Here is a 16,710-nt window from a genome sequence, read left to right on the forward strand (position 1 = left end):
TCAATGTGTTTTAACATCTGGAACCTGTCATCAAAGTTTACCCCATTAAAATAACAGCCCCCTCAGGTACGGCATGAAATGTCCTTTCTAGAATTCCCTCTTATGTAAGATCTTTACCGGCTGCATATAAAACAACTCTCCTCCAAAGTCATGTGACACCGAGCAGAGAAGAATCAAGTTTAGAGGCTGCAGGGGGAGGGGTCATTTCACACGGCACCTATCATCTGTGCTACAGAACCTAGAAATATGGTGTCATGTTAAAGGTAAGAATCTCATCTTTCAGGAGCACAAGTTTATGGTTCTGCGATCTACAGAATACTAAATAAATAGTAAGGCTGGATTTGGATCTGTGGTTCTATAAATCACAGAACTACAAGGCAGTCTGAAAAAAAAATTGGATTCTTATTTTGTGCAGCCTTTGTGCCATATTGTGGCCCGATCCCACGTGCTTCATATAATGATGTGGATGGGGGTCCCTGCGTTATGTAGAAATATAATGCAAGGATGTCCTATCGGCCGCGCCAGAACTCTAATAGATAATACAGCCCCAGCGAGCTAAGCCCGGCAGGTGATACATTATATTTCTGTATACTTGATGGACTTCCATCCACTGCACTATGTGCAGCCCGTGGTATCAGGCCACCATACAGCACACGTTCATGTGTAAGAGCTCTTCTTCTACTTAAAGGGATCAAGCTCTAAAGTAATAAAGAGCAACTGGCTGTAAAGTACCACATTGTGCCAGTCATGGGATTATCACTCTATAACAGTGGTGGCGAACCTATGGCACGGGTGCCAGAGGTGGCACTCGAGCCCTCTTTATGGGCACCCTTGCCATCACCCCAGGGTAGAGTTTGCCAGACAGGACTCAAGGCCTCTTGCAGTCCCAGGACCCCAGAAGGAAGCTACAATGATAATCCAAACTACTTCTTCTTTCTACTGTATTGGTGTCCTCGGGTGCCTGTACAATCATATCTGTGAAAGAGCAGGGAGTAATAAGTTACTGCTTAAAATGTCGCATTGGCACTTTGCGAAAAATAAGTGGGTTTTGGTTGTAGTTTGGGCACTAGGTGTCTAAAAGGTTCGCCATCACTGCCCTATAAGATTCTCTTTAAAAAGGGTTTCCCAAATCCCCACACAGTTCATATGCAAGAACCCTAAACAGCACAAGATTTACTACAAAATAACACAAAAACAATCCAAAGATCTGTAGAAAACACATCAAGAATATTAATGGTAAAACAAACAAGAACACAAGTCCTTCTATATACAAACACATAGAGCAGAAAGTCTTATAACCCGGCATGTGATAGAGCAGGAGCTATACTCCGGAAGTCACCAGGACTGAAGGAGGATAAAGGTCCATTGGGAGGAAGTCCTTATTCTATTAGTCAGTGTGGTCCCAATTCTACCAGCAGCAGCTGCACATCTTTTAGGAGAGGTCACCGCCTGGCAGGTTTGGGCATCAGGAAGACTTTGACAGGTTTGCTGAATGGCAGAGTCCCATCGATGCTGCTGTCTGGCGGGGGCACAGAGTCTACACTCTCCCCCCAGGAGGTCTTGGAGGAGTGGACATTGCTTCTGCTGGAGCTGTAGGCGAGCAGGAGGCTGACTTCAATCTGGCAGGGCTCTGCAAAAATACAATAATGTCGATAATGTCCACTCCTATATAGTCCGATCCCGATATTTTCACCTCATGTTTACAGGACTCCTCCAGGGCTTATGTATTGTATCACTTAGGCTGCGTTCACACTGCCGATATACGTCCCCCATAGACGGCAATGGGCGCACGGCGCCTTACGTGTCCTATCTTTTCCCGTATTAAGGCGTCGTGCGCCATACATCCCTATGGAGAGGGGCGGGGGTGAGCAGCGCAACGGCTGTGTGAATGTAGCCTTACTCTTAGGATAGGTGAGAACTTATGCTCCCCAGCAGATTCGAAGGAATCCAGTTAAAGTGACACCAAGTAACAAAGTCCCGGAATACCTCTTTATATAGCAGGATATCTATATAGACTCTCCCCTTCTCCTCACCTGTCCAGGCTGTATGTGACAGATAGACCTGTGTTATAAGCCGATGGCGTCCCGGGCCGGGGTTACGGAAGTCAGCTGGTTTCGGATGAATAATCTGCACCTGCCCGTCTGGATACACAACCTGCGAAGAGAGATAACAAGTTATGATACTATTACTTCTATACAGGACACTGACCCTGCAGAGCAAACAACCTGAGCTCTGCTACATCATGGGGGACGTGTATCCCCTCCTATTGATTCCTTTTTATTTTTTTGTGCAACTTTTTAAGTGCAGAATCAAGCAGCCTCCACGATGAAATGCAGTTTGCCAGATTTATCTTTGTAGCCCAAATGTTGTGCAACTTTTGGGCTTGGAATTGTCCCATTCTTACACCTAATAAGTCGCAAAACAGAGCATGCTAGACCCAGACTTACATTTAGTAAACTACTATTTGGGACTAAAAAGTCACACACCACAAAAAGTCACAAAGGAGAGACTAATCAGGCAACTCCTCACAGGGAAAAAACATAAGATACATTGCAATGATTAAGTAGCCAACTTCAGGAAACATGAAAAAAAAATGTCAGCCAAAATAATTATGCTACATGTGCCCCCATGACTTGTAGTTTGCAGATTCTCTTTACAACCGGACGTACCTGGACCTTAACAGCGCTCTGCGGTTCCTGGACGTGTTCCAGCGTGGCATCAACATCCAGGGCTACGACTAAACCAGAGGTGAAGCGGATGGGATTATCGGACTCTGCCGCCGGCTCTATGATGTGCGCCGAGGCCTTGTGAATCTGTAAGGTAACGGGAAGAAGAAGAGAAAGTGGATGTTACCCCAGAGGTGTGCGGAAAGGTAAAGACAAAGTCTACAATCTTATCATAGTGGTCATAGTCACCTGCTCCGGAAGAGTCAGCCGCAGGAAGCTGCTTTGCCGGAGGGAGGTTTGCAGGATCTTCACCATCTCTAAGGGTTTGGAGTTCACAAGTCGAGGCATAAGATCCAGCAACTTGTCCACAAAACTGTCCTGCATGTGGGGGAGCTCCGAGATAAAGCACCTGTGAGATTAAAGACAGTGAGACAAAAGTACAACCGAAATCTTCCCTGCAGGTAACTGAACTCATGATTATTAGATAAGAGAAGTTATAGTGCAGTGAGGACTACAGGACCCATCCCAAGGGCAGGCGTAGGACCTGCCGGCCGCATTACACGTAATGAAGTAACAGTGCCAAGACCAACATAAGAATAGAAAGACGCAGACTGGATGCAAGTGTAACAAAGCCTCTGCTGAACATAAGAAGATAAAAGAACACTCACCTCTGGAAAAAATCAACCTCCTGCAAGAACTGCTTACACATGCTGAACAGCGGCTCCTCCCTGCAAGACACAGATTTTTTTTTCTCATTTCAGCGACCACTTTTTTTAAAAGGAGGACCAGACACAGGTCTAGTACAGAGGCCCCTGGTGTCCATCCCCTCATCCCATCCCTCAGCCGGGGCAGGTGGGGGAGCCCCATTGTGATCCCCCTCCTTTCTATAGCTTTGGGGTCTTTGTTATGAGCTCACAGGTAGCAGTCAAATGGTAATAGCACCAGACTTTAATCTGAAAGGACTGCGGCCACGTATAAACAAGGAGACATGGAGAACTCCAAGATTTCTACAAGAAGGAGCTCATGGAAGCTCCCGCAGACAGTGTTTTTGCTCTCATCTCTGCGATTTGTAGGTTTATTGCCCCCTTGACACAACACAAGGTGCATTGTGCTCTTCCGATTCCTCACCCTTTGGTGGTGCGAGCGGTTACCAGGAGCTGGAGGGCGTTCGCCTGTAACCTCATGTGATGGATGATAGACACCTGCCGGCTCTCCAGGCCGCTGTACATGAACTCCATCTTGTAGGTTTCTTCCAAAATCTGGAGCAAAGGGTGAATTTAAAAAAAAAAAAGAACACAGAGTAAGATATAACCTCGGCGGATGCTGCACAGGACTCGGAGACAGGGAGATTTTACCTGTTTGACAGCCGTAGCAGCCAAGGAGTTCTGCTTGACGTAAAGGGGCGCTGCCAGACTCCACAGCTTCTCATTCAGCGCCTGAAAATCCACAGGACAACGTATGATCGTATTGCAAAACATGATGTGCCACAAAACTGGGGAATCACAAAGATGATAAGGGGCCCAGAAGAAGTGGCAAAATAAAATCTGATGCCGGATTATCAGAACTTCTGTATTGCCGGATGCCAGATTAAAAGAAATTTATCAGCCAGCGGGAGCCCGACAAAAATGGGAAATTTTTCGGCACTTCTATTTGTTAATATGGTATATTAAACTGTGATTTAAAGACTGACACTGCACTACTGAGACATTCCCATGCCACGCTCCCTCCCTGATGTCCCAAATCTACAGCAATATTCACTTAGAAGCTACGACTTTAGTCAAGGCCCAGTTGTTTTCCAGGCTAAGAATATTTAGGAAATTTCCTGAGGATCAGAACCCTCACAGACCAGATGTTCTCAGCAACTGATATTTAGAGAGTAGAACCAGAAGCCAGAAAGCGCCATTCCTGTGTAGTGGTCAGACCAGCTTACTACAGCTGTTATTCATGCAGTGACTTGGTTCAGCCACTACACGACTAAGAACGGTGCTGTCTGCCTCATGTTCCATTCTCTGTGTATCAGCTGATCTGTGGGGTTGTGGGAATTAGACCACCAATCCTTTGCAGTAATTTTACCCTTTAAAGGAAGACTCTGGTTAAACTCATTCATTGAATTGCTTGAGGGGAGAAGAAGGACTCCAGGCTTTAGGAATACAATGATAATGAGTCCTGCTCTTCCTTTCAGGCCCTGCACCATGTATTAGTCAATGAATTAGATGTGACTGGAGTGTTCCTTTAAAGATGACCAGTATGGATGAATGTTGAGCATTTTCGTGTAGCACCAATAGTCATGTCCTCAAATTACACAAACCGTCCCTATCAATGGGGGAAATGAGTGAGGATGTCAGGTCATACCTTTATAAGTAGCAGTTGACAGCGCAGGTAGGTGGCCGAAAAGTCCGCCATGCCGGCCAGCTCAGACTGGAGCTCCCCAATCCTTTGCAGGTCCCTGGAGGAGGAGAAGTGATAGGTCATCCCTACACATTGTCCCTCACACCATACACAGGAGTCCTATGGAAGAGTCATTTACCGGATGGTGAACTCCAGCAGTTCCCGTGTCCCTTGGATATCCAGATTTTGCAGGTTGTGGACTCTCTCCAGGCTGTTCTGCAGAAACTGCTGGGAGGGGTCCTCAGGGGGCGACTGCCGCTCCAGGTCTGGGATCCAGGACCACTTCACCCCAGGAAGCTGGGGGGGTTAGAAATAAACAAGAAGATCAAATCAAGTAACCAAGCTTTGCCACAACCAAATTTCCACACAGGCAGGATACTGAATTCACCCTGCAGAGAGGACTTACCGTCAGAGCAGGAACCAGATGGGAGAGACTGTCCCGCAGGTAGGCGTAGTGCCGGAACGTGTGGTCGGAGAAGAGAGCGGGCATGGTGGGGCAGGTCTTTGCAGCGTTGAAGATCAAAACCAAAACTGCTATATCTGATCCAAGGAGTTAAGGTTTAGTGAATACATACACATAACACAAATAAGTAATAACCTGAACCTATGGCTGCATTTACACTGATGTATTCTCATCCGGACGAGCATACAGGAGGTACATGCTGCTCACCCCTCCCGTCTCCATAGGAAATAGTGCCATACGGCAAAGATAGAGCATTTATGCAATAAAAGCCCGGGCGCCATAGCCGCCTAAGAGAAGCTCTTTAAGGGCACATGCACACGAACATATGGGGGGCCCTTAAAGAACTTATGTATACATGGCCGCATATACGTCCCCCATAGTTGTATATGGCGCCCAGGCTTGGTACGGTGAGCACATCTCTAAGGAGAGGGCAGGGGCGAGCAGCTGTCGCTTCTCCACCTCCCCAGCACACCCTTACAGGCACACGTTCATGTGCATGGGCCCTAGGGAGCAGTGCAGGAAGAATATAATATGATTCGGACATGGTCCATAGACAGGTATAAGGATACACGCTGGATCGTCCATATCAGGTTCCGGTGTATCGAAGAACGGGTGTGTACTGAGGAGTTCTGGTACTAGGGACAGGACCAGGGTGGGGTGCCGGCTGCCCAGGAACTTCAGACATCTAAAGAGAGAGATGATGTAAGAAATTACATGAAGTAGTAAAGACGAAGCTCCATCCTTGTTCAACTTATATAGGCTCGTACTTGAATGTTCGCAAAACCTCTGCTTGCTCTGATTAAATGGTGACTTTGTTTTAGTCTTGATAATACTCTGTAAAATTAGCCTGGAACTCCAGACTGATACATTTTACCTGTACTGAGACACTGCAACCTATTATCAGGACAGCAGAGGGTATCACATGGAAGTTTCCGTCTGTTCCATAGACTAGAAGATTTGTATACTCTCCATAACTATCCAATAATGCAGCATCCGCAAGTCATTACTTGCAGATTGGATGCCCAAAACTATGATTAGCAACAGGTGATATGTTACAGTGTTTTAGACATTCTGGATTAAGGGATGCTGGAATAAAGGGAACGTTATGACGGATGGTGGAGCAAGTAAGAGGTTGAGATACTCACTTCCAGATGGATTCGCGGTCTGTGGGGTACTTGGAGAGGTTCTTCAGGAGCTCCACCAGGGCCAGGTGGACACATTCCTTGGTGGAGACGTTTGTACAGCAGAGTAATTCATGTAAAGCCTCTCGGATGTCTCGGGAGGAGTCCTGTAGGAGGCACCGGGAGATATATAGGGTCACAAGGGAGTCATAACCAGTCTGCATCGCTACCAGGAGACATTACAGAGGAAGCTGAAATATCCTTCTCTTCTCCTGAGTGTCTTTTAAGATTCATGCAGGAGAGGAACCGGCAACTAAAAGGCATAAGCTCCCAACCAGTGATTAAAGGCTGCAATGGTGCCCTCTAGTGTCCTGGACTGGTGACCCCTTCCCTCTAGCGATACAGGTCTCAAAATGTGATATATAAATTAAACCATTTACCATCAGAGGCAGCAAATATGAAAATGTAGCAAACATTAGGGTTTGTGTAATGCAGAGGTGATGATACACCCGACACACCACAGACCATCCGCTCACCTCCAGCACGGCCAGGATGGTGTCCAGCTGGTCCTCCCGCAGGGTGATGTTGTCGGAGATCTTGCGCATGGTGTGTATAGACTGCAGTCGAACTTCTTCTATTTCGTCGTTGAACATGTCTACCAGGAAATCTAAGCACTTCTCCGCAAAGGGGCGAGAGGAACGGGCCAAGAGGCACAGGGACTCCACCGCAGCGATCCTCACCTCTAATGAAGATGGAAGATGAAGCATTAGACTTTGTAAATAAATTCAGCAACATTTTAAAAGAAGTTATCTGTTTGCTGTCAGTGAACAGAACCATTAAAGTTATTCTATATCCTGGGGATAACAAGAAAACTTAGCACAACCCCTTAATACTTTATCAGATTTCTGTCCATCTTGATATTTTGTTTTGATATGGAAACACATTATAAAATATTTTGTACTTTTCGGTCCTCTTACCATACATTTCATCTTCCAGTCCATGTACAAAAGCTCCACAAGCCCCGGATTCAATCAGGTTCACAGCTTCAGTGTCCAGCTCTTCCCGGGGGGCATCGTCCCCCCACTTTCTGCCGCTGGAGAACTCCCCGGAGCTGTACAACTCTTTAGCGCGTTCGTGAGCAGTTCTCTTCCTCTGTGTGATGAGACAAAGACTGGATTATCATCAAGTTCTTACATCAAAACTGCTCTTCGTAAAGTTCCCATTAATTAGTGTGCAATGAAATAGGGGGAGTAAAAATCTATTGTTAACCTAAACACTGGATGTTTAATAGGTGCCGCAGAGGATGATCACAAGATTTATACAAAATCAATTGGTCTATTCTGAGAACATCAGAGCCTTTTCTTGACCGTGACATCTAAAGGGTTAAACGTTCAGATAACATAGGATAAAACACGGGTCTGTATTTGTATTGAGGCTACGTGCCTGACATTGACACCCGTCATTGAGTCCGTGTGATCAGGGTGGTCCAGAGACCCCCCCTATTATACCGCAGACTAGTACAGGCAGTCCCCGGGGTATGTACAAGAGGTTTGTTCTTAAGTTCAACTGTATATTTTATAATTGTAGATCCAGACAAAAAAAATTTTTGCCCCAGTGACAATTGGAGTTTAAACATTTTTTGCTGTAATGGGACCAAGGATTATAACTAAATCTTCATTACAGACACATTACAGCTGATCATTGCAGTCTGGGACTATAGTAACATCCAGAGAGCTTCACCAGAGGTCAGAGGGGTCTGTCTGTAACTATGGGTTGTCTGTAAGTCGGGTGTCCTTAAGTAGGGCACCGCCTGTACAAGGTTGATAAAGCCCCCTAGTGGTGGCTGCATGCCTATGCCTGAAGGGATTCAGAAGGTCTGCAGCTCTGGCTACTAACGCAAAGAACAATTTCACTAACAATATAGAGCACACACTTACCCTCAGGTCTGACATGAGCTTCTTATCCAGGGTCTGCTCTAAAAAGTGAGGGCTGACTTGCTGCATGGAACCCTAAAAATACATTACACAATCAGCTGACATCCAATCAGATTCCACGCCAGGGTGATAGAAGGTAGTATTGGCCGGATGTCTGTGCAATTTATCCCTCTCCGACAACCTACCAGCAGTTTGCAAGCCTGGACTCTGACCATCCACGATCCATCGCTGACCATGTGACAGATCTTTCCAAAGGCTTCATCCACCAGGCGGATCTCCTCGTTGGAGGATGGAATAGGAACGATGCTGAGAATGTGAATCGTAGTGCGTGAGGTGAATGATATAGACAAAATTACCGTTGTACAGGATGCCCCCTACTGGAGGAACTGATGTCCTTCAGTAATTCTAGGTATTTACGAGGCTGGATTACCTTTCTGGATACAGTTGGCTTAGCACCCACACCAGCTCTATGGCTGCACTGCGCACTTGCTCATAATCGTCCGTCAGAAGCTTACAAGCCTAAGTATTGGAGAGGAAATATGGAATTAGTCTTACTGGTAATTCGGTTTCCACTAGTGACCATGACGGACCCCCATTATTTGAGGTGGGGGCCCCCACCTGAAATAATGGGGGGCCGTCATGGAACGTGATGGAAATAATGTTGTCATGTTACAAAGCCTGAGATGTCTCAAAGATCCAATGTGGAAGGATTCACTATCCTGGCCAATCATAGTTATGGCTAGCTGCTAGGGGGTGTCAATTTGCCGGATAGGCTTTTCGGCCGCCAATCCAGCAATATGTCTTGGTCAGGTGGCCGAACCCAAACACTGAACCCGACCATCGGGTCTGCTCATCTCTAGTCATCAGTTATTGTACACCAGGACTGTTAACTACACAGAGGTGTAATGGAAAGACTCACACCTGTTCTGTGAGTGCGATCGCTCCTGGTCACAATACCTGATGTAATAACTGAGATATGAGCCAGCACTACAAGAGTATGTACACGTGTTGTATATAGTATTATATGGTCATGGACACAATACCTGACAGTACAAGACTTGCTGCAGCTTCAGGCCCCTCTCGTGCAGCTGCAACTACAACAAAGAAAAAAAAACACATTCTGAATACTTCTGCAAGCCCAGTCATTTTTAACTTTTAAATACAAGATAAATGATAAAGGTTTTTCAAAGTTAGAAAAAAAATTGACTTTTTATTGTCAGAAACAACACCCCAACTGGTTGTTGTGTCCCTCTCCACAGCCTAGTCTGCATTCACATCTTGTTTTTTGCCGTTGTAAAGAATCCTCCCGGTGTATTCTTACAATGGAAGGGCCAGGATGTATCCCATTGTATACTCATTTATAGGGATATCCCCTTCCCCCTGAAAGCAGAAGGAGGAGTGAAAATTCGCAGCTGCTGCAAATGTTCCAGGTGTCTCCACATTTCGTCAGAAATGCCCCCAGCGACGGCCATACAGATGCATTCGCACTCCATGGCCTCCGCTGGTAGTATACTGCGCTCTCCAGGAGGAAACAGTGTAGACTTTTACACTTTTTCATCCAGCGTTTCCTACTAGACACAACATATACTGAGCAGACGGAGGCAAAGATGCGCCCCCCACCTGCCAGTATATGTCTATTGACACGTTCAGTGTATATGTCAGCAGCGAATATGCTGAAGGTGTCCAAAAAAAAATAAATCGATAAAGTCCGATCAACTTGCAAAACCAGACTTAACCCACAGACAAGAGCAGCACTTTTTCAGGAAGAAAGCTTCCACGTTTTCTATCTGGCTATAATGGAGGGTAGAGCGATTACCATGGCTTTTATAGCAGCCGTCCTGACACGGGGGTCCTGATCATTGAAATAGTCTCCGATTATCTTCTGTACATCTTTGACGATTGCGGCTTCTGTATCTTTTAAAGGGGTTTTATCGACAGCTCCAAGACAGCCCAGAAGTTGCAGACACTTGTTTCGGACGCCGTGAGAGGTGTCTGAGAGATACTGAGAGCAGAACAGAGCGGAGGTTCTCCAGTTACAGATGTTTCTTACTAAATCACAAGAAATGACCAGATCTGTTCAGACTTTAGCCTTCTTACCTTGTATGCAACGTCCACCAGTCTCATCCGGACGGGTGGAGAGTCCACCAGCTTGATCCCGATCTCTAACAAAGTGTCCAGCAGCTGCGCCAGAACCTGGTGAGACTCTAAACAGAGGGCAAAGTACCAGGACAGTCAGATACTCTCTGGACGCAATATAGACAAGTGCTGGACAATATCCAGTATAATCAGGGGTCCTACAAAGATAAAGGGATTGGTACACATCACAGCGCTGGCTGTAGCCTGTATAAGGGTGTACTGGATGGTATGGTGCATGAGAAGCTCCAGTGGATACTGAGGACACTGTCATACATCTTCACATTCCAATAGGATCCATGGGGAGGAGACAGGACACCCAGCTTCTGCCACCTCCCATAGACTACTACATGAACCCCTTTATAATTATCACAGGGGGCACTTACTTTCATTCTGAAGAGTACCGATCACATCATCCACTATGGAGTCCAGACAGAACCCTGAAGTCTTACACAGCAAGCCCAGGAGAGACGCGATCTTCAGTCTAACAGAAGTTTCATTTTCCTAAAATCCAAAGAAAATTAAAATTGACACAGATTCTGCCACTCCTTAATTATAGCCGACTCTAGGAAAGCTGGGTGATTATTAATATGGAGCACTGACAGGAAATACAACTGTCCTATGGTACCAAGGGTGAAATCTGCCCAGTAATCATCCTTAGTGGTCATAGTGCGGCATAATTTCCATTCAGGAACTTAGAAGAGTTGGGTGATATACAGAGGTTGACTCATGCAGGGTCCTCTACCTTGTAGTAATGCTCCAGCAGGATGCGGACCACTCCTTCCACACTCTCTGCCTCTACAGGTTTACGTGCAAATTGCAGGAGGTACTGCAGGGCGTCCGCGGGGGATGTGGCCTTGCAGAGGTCGATGTGGAGGGCGGCGGACTTGCTCGGTTTGGTCAGGCGGAGTTTCTTAGCTGAGAGATCCTCAATCGGCTGCTGCTGCGTGGGAGGAGAAAATACTGATTATTTCATTGCTCTTCTATAGATTGCTGTCTGCTGTAAATGAATGAAAGCATCATATTTAGAGGTTGAGATCTAGCTGCACGGTTTGTTACAAAAGCCCTGCAGCTGTATATGTGCTGGCTGCGGATGGTAGAGATTTTAGATTAAGATGTTTATATTCACTGACAGAAAGCAGAAGTTTTAGAAAAACTGCTACCGGAGAGAAGAATCGACATTGGGGGAAGAAGTAACACTGATGTAACTGCTGTGGTTACTGTACAAGTAGTACTGTTGTGAATCTCCTGCTTGGAGTAGTACTGCATAGCTGGTCTAGTGGGGGTTCTGCTGTGCCTACTGGGGAAGTACTAATGGTAGTGAGGGCGCCAGTGAGTGCCTGTGCATGGACTTCTAGTGAAGAAGTCCTGTGTGACTGGTCTGTTGCCTGCTCTTGCAATTGGAAAGTAGTTCTGCAGGGTTAGTGTTACGCGAATAATGACTATAATAGAAGCAGAACAGCTGTGACCACTGGGGAACTAGTAATGTTAAGACACAGAAGGCTATAAAGTCGGGTGGCACTACTCCATAATCATCGTGTTGACATCAAATAACCAAGTTCAAATGACAAATCTGACATCGAGGGCACAGCGGTGCTCGGATTCCCTTAATGTGAATAGGTCCCAATGGTGCATATAGGAAAACTGGGTAGTACGTGATACTGTAAGCAGCGGTACTGATGTGTATATTGGGGGTAGCTGCTGCGACTACTGGAAATAGTAATGCTGTGGGTATTGGGCAGCTACTGGGGCAGTAGTAATGCAGTGGTTATTAGTGGTGGGGTATTGGGCAACTACTGGAGAAGTGGTAATGCTGTGGGTATTGGGCAACTACTGGCGAGGTAGTAATTCTGTGGGTATTGGCAGTGGGGTATTGGGCAACTACTGGGGAAGGAGTAATGTAGCGGGTATCGGTGGTGGGGTATTGGGCAACTACTGGGGAAGGAGTAATGTAGTGGGTATCGGTGGTGGGGTATTGGGCAACTACTGGGGAAGGAGTAATGTAGTGGGTATCAGTGGTGGGGTATTGGGCAACTACTGGGGAAGGAGTAATGTGGGTATTGGGCAACTACTGGGGAAGGAGTAATGCTGTGAGTAGTGGCAGTAAGGTACTGATGTGAGTACTGGGGATTGTGTACTGCAATGACATTTGGGGACTGCTATAAATACTAAAGTATCAGCATTGATGTGAGGGTTTGGATACTGATGTGATTACAGGTGGTGGGGTAATGATGTCAGCGCTAGGTAGTAGATACTAGTCAATAGTGAATGGAGGTACTGAGGTGAGTATTGGGGGTAGATGTAGGACTGCGGGGGATCACATAACCTGATGACTTTGGGGGAGCTACTGTGACTGCTATAGTATCAGTATTGCTGGGACTATTGGAGTCTTCTTTCACAGGAGAGAATGTGAAGCACAAATTTTGAGGAAATGTGAAGCACAAATTTTGAGGAAATTGACAAGTTTGAGGTTATAAATTCTGTTACTCCACAAGATGTGTCACTGATTCCCAATTTCCGGGGGTGCAGCCTTTACATGTCAGGTGCGTAGACAACGACATGTGATGACGCTGCCGACAGGGACATTTGTACTGGGTATTATACATGTACAGGAGGAGGCTCCAGGTGTGATAGAACTACAAGTCCCAGCAGGACATAAGGCCCTGTAGTATATCAGTCACTATGTGCTCATTCTGCTGCACTGTAAAATAAAATAATATTATGTCACTTCTACAGCTTAATAACAAAACCCTGCAGGCACCTAGGCCGCAGCCCGATCCCCGGACTGTCCTGACACTTCACCCCGGTATAGTGGAGCCTTCTGAGGAACGAATGTAACTAAACACAAAGTAAAAAGCAACAACCCGTGAGATCTCATAGAGAAGAGATCTTCTGCGTCTAAGAATTCTCTCACCTGAACCACTTTAGTGAACTCTTCATAAACGCGTTTCTTCAAGTGCGCCGCCATAGTTCACGATGTTTGACCCTCTGCGGCTTCAGTACGTCACGCAGTCTCCCCGGTTCTTAGAATTGTCTACCTGTTTCTTACAAATAAAGTTGATTCAATAGAAGCAGGAAAAATCACGCAAAGCCGAAAAGAATCGAATCACGTGAGTGAAAGCAACCATAGAGATAGAACGGAGAAAGAGAGAGTAGCCGGCCGCTCTAGCCGTAGTCCTCCAACCTTTCTTGTTCCCATGGTTGCAAACATGAGGCAAATTATGTGCATCTGTCTATCTATCTATCTATCTATCTATCTATCACATATGACATATCTATCTATCTCCTATCTATCTATCTCCTATCTATCTATCTAGCTATCTATCTATCTCCTATCTATCTACCTCATACCTATCTATCTCATATCTATCTAACTATCTATCTCATATCTATCTATCTCATATCTATCTATCTCATATCTATCTATCTATCTATCTCATATCTATCTATCTATCTCATATCTATCTCCTATCTATCTCCTATCTATCTATCTATCTCCTATCTATCTATCTCCTATCTATCTATCTATCTCATATCTATCTCCTGTATGATCACAGGGATCTCATATTTTTAATTAAGTTCTAATAGATTACAAAAAAAGCAATCTTTGTGTCACCATTCTGAGACCAATAACTTTTTCAGATTGTAGTGTACAGAGCTATTTAAGGTGTCATTTTTTGAGGGACAAAATGACATTCTAATTTCTATTATTTTGGGGTCTGAGCAACTTCCATTTTTTTTTATGCGTTGAAAAAATGGCGTTTTGGACATTTGGGCATTCATTTCCACTACAGGGTTCTCAAACGGGAATAATTGTTTTTTTTATTTTTCATACAAAGGGACTTTTGGGATGCAGTGATAGCTAACATGTTTATGAATGTGTTTATTTTTACATCAATTCTAGGGAAAGTTTTTTTTAACCACTTAACGATGGTGAGTGTTTGCTTCACATTGCAGCAATCACGGGTGTTAAACCTAAACCTACACCACCCACAGTTATTAGCGCCAGAAAATGGCAAAATGAAAATTTCTGTTATAATTTTTGTAAATGTTTTAAAACATTCACCTATATCAATTTGGTTTCCCTGTGATAGCACCAACACAAAGAATAAAGTAGAGAGGTCATTTGAGGCACTCAGTGAAAGCTGTAAAATACCATCCCACAAGAAAGTGGCACTTACTTACAGTTTTCAAGCATGCATCCAGGGAAGGGGGGGGATAGCAGAAATTTCAGCCATTGAATGGACTCCTCGAGGAACGAACAGACACTAGCTTTCTTGTCCACAAGGCCAAGAAGTCAATTCATTGGCTGAAGTGGGTTCTATGACTTACCTCATTTTTGCTAATTTATTAAACAAGAAAAACTGAAATCTCCCCCGGGGACAAGTATTCAGCCCCCTGGCGATAAGTATTCAGCCCCTGGTGATAAGCATTCAGCTCCCGGTGATAAGTATTCAGCCCCTGGTGATAAGCATTCAGCTCCCGGTGATAGGTATTCAGCCCCTGGTGATAAGTATTCAGCCCCCGGTGATAAGTATTCAGCTCCCGGTGATAAGTATTCAGCCCCTGGTGATAAGCATTCAGCTCCCGGTGATAGGTATTCAGCCCCTGGTGATAAGTATTCAGCCCCTGGTGATAAGTATTCGGCCCCTGGTGATAAGTATTCGGCCCCTGGTGATAAGTATTCAGCCCCCGGTGATAAGCATTCAGCCCCCGGTGATAAGCATTCAGCCCCCGGTGATAAGTATTCAGCCCCCGGTGATAAGTATTCAGCCCCCGGTGATAAGTATTCAGCCCCCGGTGATAAGTATTCAGCCCCCGGTGATAAGTATTCAGCCCCCGGTGATAAGTATTCAGCCCCCGGTGATGAGTATTCAGCCCCCGGTGATAAGTATTCAGCCCCTGGTGATAAGTATTCAGCCCCCGGTGATAAGTATTCAGCCCCCGGTGATGAGTATTCAGCCCCCGGTGATAAGTATTCAGCCCCCGGTGATAAGTATTCAGCCCCCGGTGATAAGTATTCAGCCCCCGGTGATGAGTATTCAGCCCCCGGTGATAAGTATTCAGCCCCCGGTGATAAGTATTCGGCCCCTGGTGATAAGTATTCAGCCCCCGGTGATAAGCATTCAGCCCCCGGTGATAAGTATTCAGCCCCCGGTGATAAGTATTCGGCCCCCGGTGATAAGTATTCGGCCCCCGGAAATGAGTATTCAGCCCCCGGTGATGAGTATTCAGCCCCTGGGGATAAGTATTCAGCCCCCGGTGATGAGTATTCAGCCCCCGGTGATAAGTATTCAGCCCCCGGTGATAAGTATTCAACCCCCGGTGATAAGTATTCAACCCCCGGTGATAAGTATTCAACCCCCGGTGATAAGTATACAGCCCCCGATGATAAGTATTCAGTCCCCCGGTGATAAGTATTCAACCCCCGGTGATAAGTTTTCGGCCCCCGGTGATAAGTATATAGCCCCCGGTGATAAGTATTCAGCCCCCGTTGATAAGTATTTTGCCCCTTTGCTTGGTGTTGAGTTGAAGCAGCTTTGGAGTTAGGGCAGCCAGGAGTCTTCTTGGGAAGATGCTACAAGTTCCTCACCCCTGGATTTGGGGATCCTCTGCCTCTTCCTTGCAGATCCTCTGCAGGTCCCTCAGGTTGGATGATGAACGTTGGTGGAGGCCATTTACAGGTCTCTCCAGAGATGCTCCATGGGGTTTAGGTCAGGGCTCAGGCTGGGCGAGTCAGGAATGGTCACAGAGATGTTATGAAGCCTCTGCTGTGGTATTTTAGCTTGTGCTTAGGATCATTGTCTTGGAATGTTCAGTCCAGTCTGAGGTGTAGAGCATCTAGAAGAGGTTCTCATCCAGGATATCTGTACTTGGCCACATTCATCCTTCCTTCCCTTACACCCAGTGGTCCTGTCCCTGCCCCCATAACCTGATGCCGCCCCCACCATGTGTCACTGTGGGGATTGTATTTGGCAGGTGATGAGCAAAGCCTGGTTTTGTCC

At 46.0% G+C, this 16,710-nt stretch overlaps 1 protein-coding gene across 2 annotated transcripts; it reads right to left on the bottom strand.

Annotated features, from left to right (window-relative positions):
* Positions 1-48: 48 nt before the first annotated feature.
* Positions 49-13,797, bottom strand: INTS4 (integrator complex subunit 4). Of its 2 annotated transcripts, none has more exons than XM_072133960.1 (23): positions 13,620-13,797; positions 11,451-11,645; positions 11,092-11,209; positions 10,670-10,776; positions 10,389-10,574; positions 9,616-9,666; positions 9,003-9,091; positions 8,758-8,878; positions 8,576-8,647; positions 7,616-7,790; positions 7,175-7,380; positions 6,663-6,805; positions 6,087-6,202; positions 5,461-5,594; positions 5,194-5,351; positions 5,019-5,112; positions 4,022-4,102; positions 3,795-3,925; positions 3,335-3,394; positions 2,916-3,075; positions 2,670-2,813; positions 2,034-2,154; positions 49-1,630 (listed from the first exon to the last, which is right to left on the bottom strand). In XM_072133960.1, the coding sequence occupies exons 1-23, from the start codon at positions 13,671-13,673 to the stop codon at positions 1,443-1,445; spliced, it is 2,904 nt and encodes a 967-aa protein (XP_071990061.1). In that variant the 5' UTR covers positions 13,674-13,797; the 3' UTR covers positions 49-1,442. The 2 variants fall into 2 exon arrangements, with proteins under 2 accessions (XP_071990061.1, XP_071990060.1); XM_072133959.1 differs by having other exon boundaries at positions 11,451-11,648.
* Positions 13,798-16,710: the final 2,913 nt, after the last annotated feature.

The sequence above is a fragment of the Engystomops pustulosus genome, chromosome 2 (assembly GCF_040894005.1).
Source record: "Engystomops pustulosus chromosome 2, aEngPut4.maternal, whole genome shotgun sequence".
Lineage (NCBI taxonomy): Eukaryota > Metazoa > Chordata > Amphibia > Anura > Leptodactylidae > Engystomops > Engystomops pustulosus.